This window comes from Rhinopithecus bieti, unplaced genomic scaffold (genome assembly GCF_001698545.2).
Source record: "Rhinopithecus bieti isolate Rb0 unplaced genomic scaffold, ASM169854v2 scaffold_11944, whole genome shotgun sequence".
NCBI classification, from domain to species: Eukaryota; Metazoa; Chordata; class Mammalia; order Primates; family Cercopithecidae; genus Rhinopithecus; species Rhinopithecus bieti.
The window spans coordinates 2,404,576-2,420,272 of record NW_016807378.1 but is presented as its reverse complement, the minus strand read 5'-3'; the positions used below and the strand labels follow the sequence as shown (position 1 = coordinate 2,420,272).

At 37.2% G+C, this 15,697-nt stretch overlaps 1 protein-coding gene across 1 annotated transcript in view; it reads left to right on the top strand.

Moving 5' to 3' along the window:
• The window catches only part of FAR1 (fatty acyl-CoA reductase 1), a 69,430-nt gene that overhangs the window by 13,958 nt on the left and 39,775 nt on the right, over positions 1-15,697 (top strand). Inside the window, 1 exon segment of the mRNA XM_017881559.1 lies at positions 13,040-13,235. Coding sequence (XP_017737048.1) covers positions 13,047-13,235 — 189 coding nt within the window. The 5' untranslated portion in view covers positions 13,040-13,046.

Here is a 15,697-nt window from a genome sequence, read left to right as displayed (position 1 = left end):
AGGATGGTTGCAACAATATTTCCCATTGCACATGTGTGAGCTTGTATAGACCCTAACTGTTCTCTCATTCTGAGATGGGATTTAAGTCCCTTGAATTTGTGCAGTCTTGTGAATCACTTGTAGCCAATAGAATGTGGCAAAAAATTACACTGTGTGACTTACAAGGCAAGGTCAGAAAAGGTGAGAGAGCTTTTGCTTAGCTCACAAGAGTACTGTTCTTTAAGCCATTAGCAGCTTTTGAAGCATCTGACTAGTCTGAGGTCCCCATGCTATAAGGAAGCCCAAACTATCTCATTGGGAAAATCAAAGAGGCTAAAGTCCGGAGCTAGAACCACTCAGCCAGAATTGCTTAGCTGAGCCCTTTCCAAATTGCTAACTCATAAAAATTGTGAAAGAAAATAAAAAATGGTGATTGTTTTAAAACACTGTTTTAGAGTGATTTTGTTACCTAGTGATAGGTAGCCAGAATACTACTGTCCATTCAATACTACTTTCCCATCCATACTTTTAAATTCTCTGCTTTTTGTTGTTGTTGTTGTTGTATGAAGTTTTTGAACAAAGTAGTGGGCAAGAGTTTCTCTGAGTTTGTGACAGGATTATATTCTGTGCTCTTGTTCACTTGTAGTCTTTTCTGCAAAATAATGCAGCCCAAGCCTCATCCCTACATATCTTAATGGAATTTCCTTTTAGAAATACAGGTTTTAAAAAATATATACCTAGAAAAAGGCTATAGGTAATGTCATCCTTTTGCATTATGCCTCTGGCATATCTATATTTCTGAAGCCTGGCATTAATTTGTTGTTTTGTTTATGAAGATATTATTGTATCAAACAAGCATTTATTGCCCGTTTTACAGTGTTGTGCCAGTAACAATAGTAGTAGTGAAATCATAGACAATGAATATTTAGACTGTACTGCTTTCCCATTGATGTCTTTCTCATTTATACTTCATTTTTCTGAATGTTTGTGGAATATTGGAAATCATTGTTTAAAACAGAGGTTGGCAAACTATGGCCTGCAAACTGTCTTCCTGTTTTTTTAAAGTATTATTGGAACACAGCCACACCCATTTATTTTTTTATCATCCATGGCTGCTTTTGTGGTACAGTGGCAGAGCCGAGAAGTTGTTGCTGAGATTGTATGGTTCACAAAGTAGAATACTTGTTAGTTGGCCCTTTACAGAAACCTTTGCCAGCTCCTGGTTTAGACTATTTCTTAGTTGATTATCCTTTTTACTTTTTTAGTTTTTTACTTTCGAGACAGGGTCTCACTCTGTCACCCAGACTGGAGTGCAGTGGCGCAATTAAGGCTAACTGTAGTCTCGACCTCCTGGGCTCAAGTGATCCTTCCACCTCCACCTCCCAAGTAGCTAGAATCACAGGTGTGTACCACTACGCCTGGCTTATTTTTGTATTATTTTTCAAGGTGCGGTTTTGCCTTGTTGCCAAGGCTGGTCTCAAACTCATGGGCTCAAGCAATCAGCCCACCTTGGCCTCCCACAGTGCTGGGATTATAGGCATGAGCCACTGCACCTGGCCAATTCCCCCTTTTAAAGGACATTTGAAGTTATTTTTTCTTTTACTTTTGAAGTCATGCAATCTAATGAATATTAAAAGATTATTTAACTTAACTTTCTATCTGCTGTTAGAATTTCTTTCAATACTCCTACCATGTGGTCTTCCAGCTGAAAGGGATAAGATAATGAGATAAGCAGAATTAGTTAAATAATTAATGACAGCCAGGAGCGGTGGTTCACGCCTGTAATCCCAGCACTTTGCAGCACTTTGGAAGGCTGAGGCAGGTGGATTTTTTGAGGTCAGGAGTTAGAGACCAGCCTGGCCAACATGGTGAAACCCCGTCTCTACTAAAAATACAAAAATTAGCCAGACATGGTGGTGGGTGCCTGTAATCCCAGCTATTTGGGAGGTTGAGGCAGGAGAATTGTTTGAACCTGGGAGGCGGAGGTTTCAGTGAGCCGAGATCACGCCACTGCACTCCAGCCTGGGCGACAGAACAAGACTGTGTCCCCCCCCCAAAAAAAAAAGAATTAATGACAAAGCAGCCTTGGATATGGCTGTGTTAAACACAGGAATTGTACCTGATTAGGAGTTAAAAAAAAAAAAAAAAAAGTGAAATATTAATATTTTGTTCTTTGTCCATTTGCTCACCCCACTGTCTCTCCATTGGTAAGTTTTTTGTTTTTTTAAACAATTTTTCATAGAGAAGGGGTCTAGCGATGTTGCCCAGGCTGGTCTCAAACTCCTGGCCTCAAGCAGTCCTCCTGCCTGGGCTCCCAAAGTGCTGGGATTACAGGCACGAACAGCTGTCCTCAGCTTCATTGGTGGGTTTTGATTTAGAAGAGCCAATTTTAATAGAAAAAACAGGTAAATGGGCCAGACTTCCAGGTATAGCTATAGGTGGTAGAAATTTTTAGGTAACTGGATTTAATGGTTAGATATTCAATTTGAGACTTTCTATTGCAGTACTTAGTTTCCCTAAATAAATGTGTAGCAGCTAAAATACGGAACTAAGAGGCCTTACAAACATTAAATCCTAACTGGATTTAATGGTTAGATATTCAATTTGAGACTTTCTATTGCAGTACTTAGTTTCCCTAAATAAATGTGTAGCAGCTAAAATACGGAACTAAGAGGCCTTACAAACATACCTGTTGTTAGTTACTGGGTTTGTACAATAAATGATGATACAGAAAGATGCATACGAGCAGAACCAGTCTAGACTTGACTGCAGTACTATATTGGGTATTGTACTATATTTGTATATTCTATGTACTTTATTGCTTTGTGAACATAGTGAACATTGTGAACGAGGTGAATCTCACAGGAGATAGAAGAAGGTACATCCAATCCCAAGATCAACATTATCTCGAGAGGGAGAATAATTTTTCACACTCCATTCAAGAAATCTATCCTGTTAGCGTCCTGTGAATTATTTGTTTCATACATAAGTAACCATCTAATGTTTTTAGTACATTTTCCATCTAATAAAGAAGTGAAATGAATTAAGTAATAAAGATTAGTCAAAGAAGGAAAATATAGGTTGAGCATCACATTAAAAATTTTTAGACTATTTCTGAAATCTTACAGATCAGACTAACAGCTGAAGGACCGTACTGAGAATCATTATCATAGAAGTAAAGGGAAGATGCATGAGGAAATGTAATTGTGTGCCCAGTGTTTTGTGTTTAACTTCACAAAAATGCTATGAGGTGGACTTGGGTGGATTGGGTGTTTTATCTGTATTTTAAAGATAAACTGCAGACCCAAACAGGTAAGCAAGCTCAATGGCAAGGTAAACAGGTGAGTTTAGATTCTAACCTAAACCTGCTAGACTCAGAGCCCCAAGGATTTCTGCTGTGTCTTGGCACCGGGTTATTTGAAAGGCTTGTTTCTATGAAGGGCCTATGTTATTTAGGAAGGAGCAGTTTATAAGCTGGGCCTCATTTCATTCAGTATTGAAAATGTTTTCACTAAATATTTAGTTTCCTAATAGCTCACTAGTCTGTGTGCTTTATTGCTTTGTGAACATGGTGACCATTTAAGTTTAAGGCACTTAAGTTCCAATGCATATTTTCAAACTGAAGTGATCCATAGGATTACTTTGGTATAGGTATTTGTAGAAACATGTTTGAATTTATTATTAGTCTTAAGCGAGACCCCAAAACTTCTTATCTTCTGCCTTACCTTACCTCTACTGCCCTGGGTGTTTTTTGTTTCTAATATTTCAATAAAAGATTCTCTCTAGGTAAGATTCTCTCTGTGGGTCAGGTAGGGTGGGGTTGGAAATAAATCTTTGATATGTGCATCTCACCTGAAAATGTTGTCTTTTCATTCAAATCGATAGTGTCAGTTAAATCCACCTAGAACATGGTCTTCTGAGTAATGTTCTAAGGTTGACAGTAGACCACTTGTCTTTTCTCCCTCTTACTGGCTACCTCTGGAAATGGCCCTCAGGGAAATCCTGGTAAAGTCTAATTGCCTTTAGATTTTAACTACCTGATTATTTATTTTTTTTTGGAATGCAAGGTCTCATATATTTATTATTGAACCCAGCCAACTGGTACCTTCATAGCACATACAGAGAGAAAAAAATATATTCCCAATAAGACCTGTCCAACTGTCCAGATAGGGGTGACATTTTCAGCTTGATATGGTAACATGGTCATGACCTTGACATAGCATAAGTATGTGTGCCATCTCATGTGCAATTCTTTATAGACCCAGTCTGGTTCTTCTACAGTATCTCCTTTTGGAGTTGTACCTGATTTTATTACCAGTTTTCATCTAAATCCACTGGGAATAGACCATTTTTTGCTTTTGTTTCTTGGCCAGGAAACGCTTAATCTGGAAACTTGTTAGAAGACATGGTGAGAAGCCGAGTCGAGCACACACAATGATGGTGGAGAAAGGAAGAGAGAGCCTGAATTTTTTTACAGTAAAATTTCTATACTGAGTTGCTTGTTTGGCCCATCAACTTCTAATTAAAACAATGATGTGGAGTTTTTAAGGATTCTCAGCAAAGTTTGTCTTATTTCATATGTTAAAGTTTTCTGTGGAGCAGATTCTTGTCTATTGTATTCAGTTAGGAAAAGCTGAGACCTTGTAGTGGAGACTGCTGCTGTTTCCTCCTGTCGTGAGTCATACAACTTTAGAACTGGGTAGGACCTTCCGGATCATCTATTCTAACCCCTTCACTTTCTCTGAACTTGTAGTGCTGTGCACTCAATTCTCATTCATGATGTGATGCCTCACCTTGCTGAAGGACAAGTAGAAACTTTATGTGCCTTCTCTAAAAGTGGGATTTAGTTAGAAGATTTGGTTCCAATTTCACCCTGCCCATATACATGTGCTGAGGGACCTTAGGCAAGAAAAGTTATTAAGGAGACTTCTGGAAAATAGTATCTGAAGGCATGAGAGAGAGACAGTTTGTGCTAAATAAATTTTTTGTTCCCTTCTCTTCACTATATATTTTTCTCATCACTGGTGAGTCTTCTTTCAAACTTCATTCTTATTCTACCTGGCTGGCCCATGGAATTTCCTCTCATTTTCTTTCCCCATACCCCACTTCTTATATATTTGTTCATACTTGTCTTACTGCTTAGCAAGTATCTGAAATAATCAGCTAACATTATGGTAAAAGTTTTAATTAATTTGAGTTGTTTTAAATTCTAATACAGAAAAGGAATTCTCATTTCTTGGCACCAAAAGCAGCCTTTTTTTAAAAAATGGTAATTTTTTGTGCTTTTAAAAAATGACTAGTCAAGTGCAGTAGTGAGAAGGGAAAGAGTAGAACAAAGAGTTCTGTCTATAACTGTGAACAATCAATTGTGATAACTCACGATCTTCGGACCAGGTTTACACTTTTCTGATTATTAGAATACTCCAATCTCTCATTTTAATTGCATTATCTATTTTAAAACTCTTTTAAAAGTTGAAAATGAGAGGATCTTGTCTTTAATTACCCAAAATTTCTAAAACTAATGAAACAACATGATTAACCTTCCATTAATATTAGGGCATTTATTAAGAGAATACAATCATGTTACAAAAGTGCAGGTTTATACTGAGTGGGGTGTTACCTTAGAAGTTCTCTGTAATTCTCCATTTGTGATCATTTCAGGCTCTTTTGGTCCATGAGACCCGTGTGTTCTTTTGCCAATTAGGAAACAGGTTCAGATCTTAGGATCTCATAGCTGCTAAATGGCAGAGTTTGGACTTGACCTCCTAGCAAGTAAATATATCTTAAGTAGCTTTGTAATGTGTTTCTCTTAATGCACTTACAAATGCAAATATGTGATACATATTTTTTTTTTTACAGCCACTAGGAAAACCTGCTTTGTAAGTAAGCCTAAGTGAATTCCTTGAAAATAATGGTGATATATGGTACTCAGCATTTTGCTGATCTTCAGAAGGAGATATGCTTCTTTAACTTGAGTCAAAAGATAAGATGTGTTTTGAACAAAATAGCTAGCTACAACTGCTAGGTAATATTTCCTAAAGCAGCCCAAAAACAGTGACAATAAATGTAAATCACCTTCCACAGTCCTGTCATCGCCTTCACCAAATGTGTGGAAATGCTAATGCTGAAGCTTTTCTCATATTGCAGTGGTGCAGCTACTTCTCAACAGATGATAGGCACTTGTAGATATCTTGCTGTGTAGTAGGAATCTGAACAGCATGCTCTGGAAGGATTGTCAGCATTCCTTTCATGGCTTTTGCTTTTCTAGTTGCTTCTGGCGACTCTGACAGAACTGTGGAAGTTAGGACAAGTCCGAACTTCCCTGAAAAGAACTCTCATTTTTATTCGCTTTGCCAGTAAGTTTGTAGGGTAAAGTGTATTGGTTGGATGGGGAAGCCAAGAGTACATTTCTTTTCAAATTAGTGCGGCTTTCCTTTGAGCCAGAGGCAGAGTTTAAAATATTTAGTGCTTGTAAAGTTTTGGTGGCATTATGCTAAGTTGTGGGAATTGTTTTTTTTTTTTTTCCCTAGGAGGAAAACTGTAAGTCATTATAGTAGTATAAAATCATTTGTTAATAGCTTTGAAAGAAGCCACTTCATTCTACAACTCTCTTAGCAAGCAATCTTTATTCTGTTAGGCTTGAGGAGAATTAAGTTTGGTAAAAATTTTCTGCTATTTGGTGGTGAGAGATTAGCTGTTTAGGTTTTGGTAGGGCAGATGTCTTGATAACTGAAGGAACTACATCATTTTGGTTTTTTTTTAGGGTTGGACTAATCACATATTCAGGCTCTAAATTCTCAATTGTTAGAGGGAAAACTGCTTAATATCTTTCCCTGTCTTAGATGCATATGTACACCTATGGAAAACTTTCTGGTGCCTGGTCCTTAAAAAATATTTGTTGAATACATTTTTATGTAAGAAAACAAAAGCTCAAACAATTAGCTGTTCTAGGTATGTTCTCAGTATACTATTTAATATATATTGAGTATGTAATTGTCATTAATACCTACTTGTTAGGAAGTATATTGATGCAGAATTATTCTTCATATCTCCCGTATGAGATTATTGACATCAAACTGTTTTATTTATTTATTTTTTTTTTTTAAAGAGATGGAGTCTTCTGTGTTGCCCAGGCTGACCTTGAACTCCTGGGCTCAAGTAATCCCTCTGCCTCAGCCTTCAGAGTAGCTGGGACTATTCATCTGAACTTCAATCCTCTATAGTTTTAATTAGGCTTTTTGTCATTGAAATCTTGAAATAGTCTCAAACCTGAAGTAGATTATAATGAAGGTAACCATATAATTTATTGTGCAAACTGAGACACTTCTGAGAAATTAATCAAAATTAGGCAGGAGCAGCATGTATAAACCAGGCTTGTTCCAGGCAAACTAGGACATGTGGTCACCCTGTTTGTTTTTATTTTTCAAAGTAAATGTTTTATCGAAATATAATAAATTCAGCAAGTCCATATTTTCTAAGTGAACAGCTTGATGAATTTTTAAAAAATGAGCCTACCAGATCAAGACATAGAACATCACCAGTATCCCAGAAGTCTCCTTCATGTTATCTTCTAGTCACTCCATCTTCTTCCCTGCAAGACCTTTGGCCATAGATAAGTTTTGCCTAGTTTGAACTTTATACAAATGGCATCATATAGTAGTATACACTTTTTTACCCGGCCTTACTGGCTCAATGCTCCCTTTGTGAGATCCCTCCACATTGTGTTTTAGCAATCGTACCTTCATTTTTATTCTTCTTAAATATTTCATCATATGCATATACCACACTGTGTATGTTATACTGTTGATGAACACTTTGGTTTTGTTTTGGGCCAACAGAAATGGTGCTGTTATAACCATACTTGCTTGTTCTTTTGATGAACATGTGTACTCATTTCCATTGGGTGTATAATTAAGAGTGGAATTGCTAGGTCATATGATATGTGAATGTTCAGCTTTAGCAGGTAGTACCTACCACCTTTCCTAAGTATTATATCAACCAGTACTTCCTCCAGCAGTAAGATGAGAGTTCCAGTTATTCTGCACCCTTATTCTGAGGGTCAGTGAAGTGGGATCACATAGGGGTTTTAACTCAATAACTAATAAGTTGAGCCCCTTTTCGTGTGCTAATTGGTCATTTCGATGCTTTTTTTTTTTTTTTTTTTTTTTTTTTTGAGACAGAGTCTTGCTCTGTCGGCCAGGCAGGAGTGCAGTGGCACGATCTTGGCTCACTGCAACCTCTGTCTCCCGGGCTCAAGCAATTCTCCTGCCTCAGCCTCCCAAGTAGCTGGGATTAAAGGCATGTGCCACCATGCCCAGCTAATTTTTGTATTTTTAGTAGAGAGGGAGTTTCACCATGTTGGCCAGGCTGGTCTCTGAACTCCTGACTGGCGACCTCCCAAAGTACTGGGATTACAGGTGTGAGCCACTGCTCCTGGCCCGATCCTCTTTTGTAATGCCCATTTGTATACTCTTCCTTGTTTGTTCAAACCTTGCCCATTTTTCTATTGGTTTATCTCTTATTGATTTGGAATTTACATATTTATGTATTCTGGATATTAATGTTTTCATTATATATAGATTACAAATATCTTTTACTCTGGTTTGCCTTTTCTCTTTATTGTTAATGTCTTGGTATAAATGTAATTTTAGTTTTGTACAGTTTAGCAATATTTTCCTTTTTATGTTCTATTTAAGAAATGACTACATGAAAGTCATGGAAATGGTCCTCTGTAATCTTGTAGAAACATAATTGTTTTACCTTTCACATTTAGATCTCCAGTTCATCTGAATTTCTGTGTATAGTGTGAGACAGAGGTCAAAATTTCATTTTTTCTATATGGATAATTGACTCTGCACCATTCTCTTCTTGTCCCAATACCACATTTCTGTAGCTTTATAATACATCTCAATATGTGGTAATGTAAGTTCTCCATCTTTGTTCTTTATTTGTCTTGGCTAATCTTGGCCCTTTTTATTTCCATAAACATTTTAAAATCTCAGTTTCCATATTAAAAAAACAGCATAGATTTTGATTGGGATTATATTGACTCTAAGGATGGTAAATTGACATCTTCAGTCTTCCAATCTAGGAATATAGTATATGTCTCCGCTTATTTAGGTACTGTTTAATTTCTGTCAGTATTTAGTAGGTTTTAGAATAGAGGTCTTATATATCTTTTCTATCCCTTTCCAATTCTTGATGGTTTTTTAAAAAATAATTTATTGAGATGAGATTCATATAATATAAAATAACCATTTGTCTCCATCTGTTTTGTGCTGCTGTAACAAAATATCTTAGACTGGGTAATCTATAAAGAACAGAAATTTATTTCTCACCATTCTGGTGGCTGGGAAGTTCAAGATCAAAATGTACCAGTTGTTATGGTTATCTGGTGAGAGCTGCTGCCTGCTTCTAAGATGGCACATTGTTGTTGAACCCTCCAGGGGGAAGGAACGTTGTATCCTCACCTGGCAGAAGGCAGAAAGAAAAGCAAGAGAGCAAACTACCCCAGTGTTGAGTGAAGCCACTTTTATGAGGCCCTTAATCCCATTGATGAGGAAGGAGCCCTCCTGCCCTTACCACCTCTTAACCCTCCTCTTAATAGTATCACATTGGCAAAAACTGAATTTTGGAGGGGACACATTCAAATCATAGCACCATTAAAGTGAGCAGTTCTGTGGCATTTAGTACATTCATTGTTGTGCAACTGCCACCTCTATCTAATTCCAAAACATTTCATCATTTGAAAGTAAAACTCCTTTAGCAGTTTCTCTATACTCTCTATTCCCATATGCCACAGGCATAGGCAACTACCAGTTTGCATTCTGTCTCTGTAGATTTATCTGTTTTGGACATTTCATATGAAAGGAATCATACAATATGTGACCTTTGGTGTCCAACTTCTTTCACTTGATATGTTTTTGAGGTTCATCCATACTGTAGTAAGTATCAGAACTTTGTTCTTTTTTATGGCTCAGTAGTATTCTGTTGTATGTGTATACCACAACTTGTTTATTCATTTGCTGATTGACATGTGGGTTATTTGTGCCATCTGTCTATTGTGAGCAATGCTGCTATAGATTGAGTGTTCCTAATCCAAAAAAACTGAAATTCGGAATACTCCGAAATTCAAAACATTTGGCTGGGTGCAGTGGCTCATGCCAGTAATCCTAGCACTTTGGGAGGCCAAAGTGGGTGGATCACTTGAGGTCAGGAGTTCAAGATCAGCCTGGCCAACATGGAGAAACCCCATCTCTACTAAAAATACAAAAATTAGCTGGACATGGTGGCGGGCACCTGTAGTCACAGCTACTCGGAGGCTGAGGCGGGAGACTCACTTGAACCCAGGAGGTGGAGGTTGCAGTGACCTGAGATCGCGTCACTGCACTCTAGCCTGGGCGAGAAAGTGAGACTCTTTCTCCAAAAAGAAAAACTTTTAAGCACCAACATGATGCTCAAAGGAAATGCTTCCAGATTTCAGATGTTCAGATGTTCAGATACTGGGGATGTTCAACCAGTAAGCATAATGCAAATATTCCAAATTTGAAAAAATCTGAACTGTGAAATATTTCTGGTCCAAAGCATTTCGGATAGGGGATAATTAACCTTACAAACCTGTGTCAACTTGTTTGAGTACTGTTTTCAATTTTTTGGTATGTTTACCTAGGAGTGGAATTGCTGGATCATACTATAATTCTGTTTAACTTTTTAAGGAACTGCCAAACGTTTTTCCACAGGAGCTGAGCCATTTTACAGTCCCACCAACAGTGTATGATTGTTCTAATTTTTGTACGTCTTCACCAACACTTACTTTTTTCTGTAATTTTGGTGTTTTGTAGTGTTTTAAGTGGTATAATTTTGAGTTTAAAATTTTTCACTATTTGTTGTTGGTATATAGAAATACATTTTTTCTCCATATAAACCTTGTAATTTGGTGACCTTCTTAAATTCACTTGGGGGCTATTAATTTTAATAGTCTATTTATTTATTGGATTTTGTACTTACACCTGAATTTCCAATTTCTAAGTGCTTTCATATTATTTGTTTCCTTTTTTAGTAATTATGGATGCAGCAGTCTTGTGAACAACTTGGAGAATATAGGAATTTAAATTTTCTTAACATTTTTCCTTACCTTAGTTTCCTTTGTAGTTCTATTGCTTTTCATTTTGGTCTTTCTTTATTTTGTAGGTATTTTTTTTTTTTAAATATCTGGTGATCTGTGGTTATCTATTCGTATTTATAATGGAATAGGGTGGTTGGTTTTGGTAGCTGATACTGGCTTCCTCTAGTTTTTTGAGGTCTATTTTCTCAAAAGAGCTTTTCCACAGATGGTATGGTTGAGAGCTCTGCATAAGTTTCCTTTTAGGTGGGGGTATCCAAGCTTTTGGCTTCCCTGGGCCACGTTTTAAGAAGAAGAATTGTCTTGGGCCACACATAAAATACACTGACACTCATGACAGCTGATGAGCTAAAACAAACAAACAAACAAACAAACAGAAAATCACAAAAAAAACTAATGATGTTTTAAGAAAGTTTATGAATTTGTGTTGGGGTGCATTCAAAGCCATCCTGGGCCACGGATTGTACAAGCTTGCATTAAGGCCAGCAGCAGAGGCTGAGGACCTAAAATGTATTCTGAGTGCTGTAAATGCTTTTTTCTTTTGGTAGTTTTTGTTAGCTCTCTCCTGATCCACTGCCTTCCCCACCTTCAATTGTGGAGGTTTGAAGCAACCATCAGGATCAGTTCCACTTCTGTTTTGTCGCTAGTACCCATGCTGGATGCTCTTCTCAATCAGATCTAGATACTAAGCCCGGGAGCCAAAGTTTATGCAGAAAGTAAGACTGTCATGAGTAACTCTGCTATTCTGTGAAGTCTTTTAATTACCTTGATTTCCTTATGCTTTAGTCCAGCTTCTGGATCCTGACCTTGGTGTTTTCTCCCAGGTTCCATTTAGGGGACTGGTAAAAAGAGCTCTTGCCTCATTATAGTCCTTTCCTGTGCTTGTTTTGCTTGGGTTGCTGTTTATTTTGGTATGGCTATTCTACCAATTCAGTCTTATCTATTTCTTCTAGAAATTCTTCTATTTCTTTTCTTTCTTCCTTTTTGTTTGGCTTGGCTTAATGGAGCTATTTTTTCCAGGTTGTTAATGGGAATATATATATATTTTAATTATGAAAAATTTGGACATAAATCACATGTATCTACTCCCCAGCTTAAATAAAACATAAATACAATTCAAACTCCTTATTCTGTCTCTGGTTGTATTGCACTCCCTCTCATGCATCTACTAATATTTTTCCATCTGTATGCATTTCTAAACAATACAGAGCATTGTTTTGAATGTGTTAGAGCTTTTTGTAGTGACATAATGCATGAATTCTTCACCTTGTTTTTGTTTTTCCTTTCATTATGGTTGTTTGTTTTCTTAATATATCTTTTCTGCTGTTGCAGTGGAATTTGGGTAGGGAAGATAAGTCAGCTCATATATTTCTTACTCTAACTTTTAAAAGGGAGATTTAAGCACTTTTGGATATACTGTCACTAAGAGACACGTGGTAGAAAGGGCTTGGTGTTACCTCTTCTTGTTTCAGTTGGTGTTGATAGGCGAATATGACACCTCCAGTGTTACACAAGCTAGGTAATTGAGTCTTGCTGCTGACCTGTATTTGGTGTTATAAATCCCTTTGGAGTCAGAGAAACACCATTCATTTGTGTTTAGGGTGTAACTGAGATTGAATGAAGATTTGGGTTCTTACTGCTGGAAGGAATTTTTACACATCCTTTAGTACAAATTGTACCAAAGAAACTCAGGTCCAGAGAAGGTGAGTGACTTGTCTGAGGTAATCCAAAGGTAAAACACAGGGTTAAAATAAGCTATAGTTCTCATTCTTCTTTCCACTTTACTATATTGAACTAGAGGTTAGAGTCCTCTCTTGTTAATGTTCTATTTTGACTTTTGCCTGCTTTTAAAAATACTTATTTGAATACCAAGAGATTTTAGTATGTAAAATGATGGTGAATCCTTAAACTAATGCTTATTTGCCATGTTTTTCTTAGGATCAAAATGGTTTCAATCCCAGAGTACTATGAAGGCAAGAATGTCCTCCTCACGGGAGCTACCGGTTTTCTAGGGAAGGTGCTTCTGGAAAAGTTGCTGAGGTCTTGTCCTAAGGTGAATTCAGTATATGTTTTGGTAAGGCAGAAAGCTGGACAGACACCACAAGAGCGAGTGGAAGAAGTCCTTAGTGGCAAGGTAAGTATGGAAAATGAGCACTTGGAACGGAGAAAAAAGTGTGTGCTTGTGTGTGTAATTATTGTAACTGTCAGTAGCTTAGTATATTTCTTCCGTATTCTGAAAAAATTGGTAAAAAAAAATTTAGTAAGTTCCTACAGGATGGCAAAAAACTGGATATGACTTGTGAATCACAAGGAGAAGAAAGTTTTCCTCTGTGACTGGCAAAATTGTATAACAAGCTCTAAATTACCTTTATGGTAGGTATTTAAAGTATGTTTTTAGAACATTTGAGGCAGGTTGTTTGTAACTACTAAGTAATTTAAATAGTCTTTTGATAATAATAGTAATTAGGTGGTGAGACTACCTACTATTCTGTGAGACACTGTGCTTTGATAAAATTTATAAACACCACTTACTCCCCCACAACAGTATTAGGAGGTAGAGAAGTCACATATTCCCATTTGATGGATGACGGAGGGGCCATATAGAATATAAGAATATGTCAAACATTTTGAGCCTTGGGAAAAATATTGTAAGAAAAAATGGAAATGAGCTGGAGTAAAATTATTTCACTATCATAAGTTTGTGAATTCTCTCAAAATGAATGAATTTATCTGGCATTTACTAATAAATAATAAGTTGAATCGGAAAGCTATAAGCCCAATTTTGGTACACATAAGGAATCTGACTGCAGGCATATCTCAAAAAGGTATTTCAAGTAGAACATTTCTTTTATAATTACAATAACAGTCATTTGAATATCTACATTCTTATAGGCCTCTTAAAAAATCCTGAAACTGTAGCAACCTCTTCATAGCAACCAACTAGAGTTTTGACTTTGAATGAACTTCATATACCTTTATGATAGTTCTTTGGAATTAATTGTCATATCCCATTAGCATTTGTTTGACACCATGCAACAGATATTCCTCATTATGTTGGTTTTATTTTTTAATGATGGGATGTAAGATTCTTTCTTAGAAGTTTAAAATTTATTATTATACTTTTAAATTATTCAAATTAGTCGACATTAGTCTCCCTTAATCATTTTTTTTCTCTGATTCTTTGCTGAACCCTCCTGGAATCCTTTGCTTCCCGTAAAACCTACAAGGAAGGAGTCATCAATGGGGCTATAAAACCACAAGACTTGTTCTAAGTAAAATGTCTACGTGTGTGTTTTGTTGCTGTCTCTGCCCTTTGCCCTTTGTTTACTCATCTTGGCATTTTTATTATGAACCTCTTGTAATTGGTATGTTTTAATTTTTCTCCTAATATTCCTCTCCCCCCTGTGAGGGGTTATTTGTTCTGACTCACTTTTTATTTTTTAGATGATATTTATTGTGCCTGTTTAGTCCTGGGTGTTTGACTTGTTGCAGGGGGTTGAATTCAGGGATAAGTAAGATATGTTCCTGGCCTTTTAGACAGTTTTTAAGAGGGAGGAGGGAAGGAAGAGGAAGTGATAGTCGTGTCAGGAGGAGACAGGAACAGATATTTAAGTTGATGTGCTGGCCAGAATTGAGGGTCTGAGTAAAACATGAAGAAGACTTGGGCATCTTCTTCAGGGTCTTCAGAGCAGTGCTTCTAAAATTTCTTCCACACTAAGCCTAAGAAAAGAGTATTTTCTACTTAGAGCCTGAGGTTTCATTGAACTTCAGTGGTTTAACCTGAACATACAGCTGTTATTTTCAATATAAAAAAAAGTTTTTTCCCCAAATATTTGACTAAACTTGATACTTTATGAAATTATGTAATTTTATCTTATGCCTTCAGTTACCTCCTGGCATATCCTACCACTTAATCCTAAAGCCATGTATTCTCCATTATGTATGGCATTGCTGGTGAGTCCATAAAAATGAGCCTTTTTTATGTCAGATAGCAGTGAGTGTGCACTTAAAGTTAGTAGGAAATTTTAGGTATGGTCTACCTGATTTGAAATAGGAATAAAGAACATAATTCCAAGAGCACATACCACCATATGGGACATTGACTTATAGTAGGGTTTCTCAGCTTCAGTACCATTGACATTTTGGGCTGGCTAGTTCTTTATTCTGGAGGCCTGTTCTATGCATTATAGGGTTATCAGCAGCATTCCTGGCCTCACTCCCTCTTGTGACAACCAAAATGTTTTTAGACATCCCCAAATGTCTGTTGGGGACCAAAATCACCCCTGGTTGAGAACCACTGACTTATGGGAATATCTCAGGTAACAGAAACTCCATTGGGTGATGAAGATTGAATTAAAATAATTGATCACGGCTGGTCACAGTGGCTCATGCCTATAATCCCAGCACTTCGAGAGGCCAAGGCTGGTGGATCACTTGAGGCCAGGAGTTCGAGACCAGCCTGGCCAATATGGAGAAACCCCATCTCTACTGAAAAATACAAAAATTAGCTGGGCAAGGTGGTGCATGCCTGTGGTCCCAGCTACTCGGGAGGCTAAGGTGGGAGGATCGCTGGAACCTGGGGGGGGGGGGGGGGGG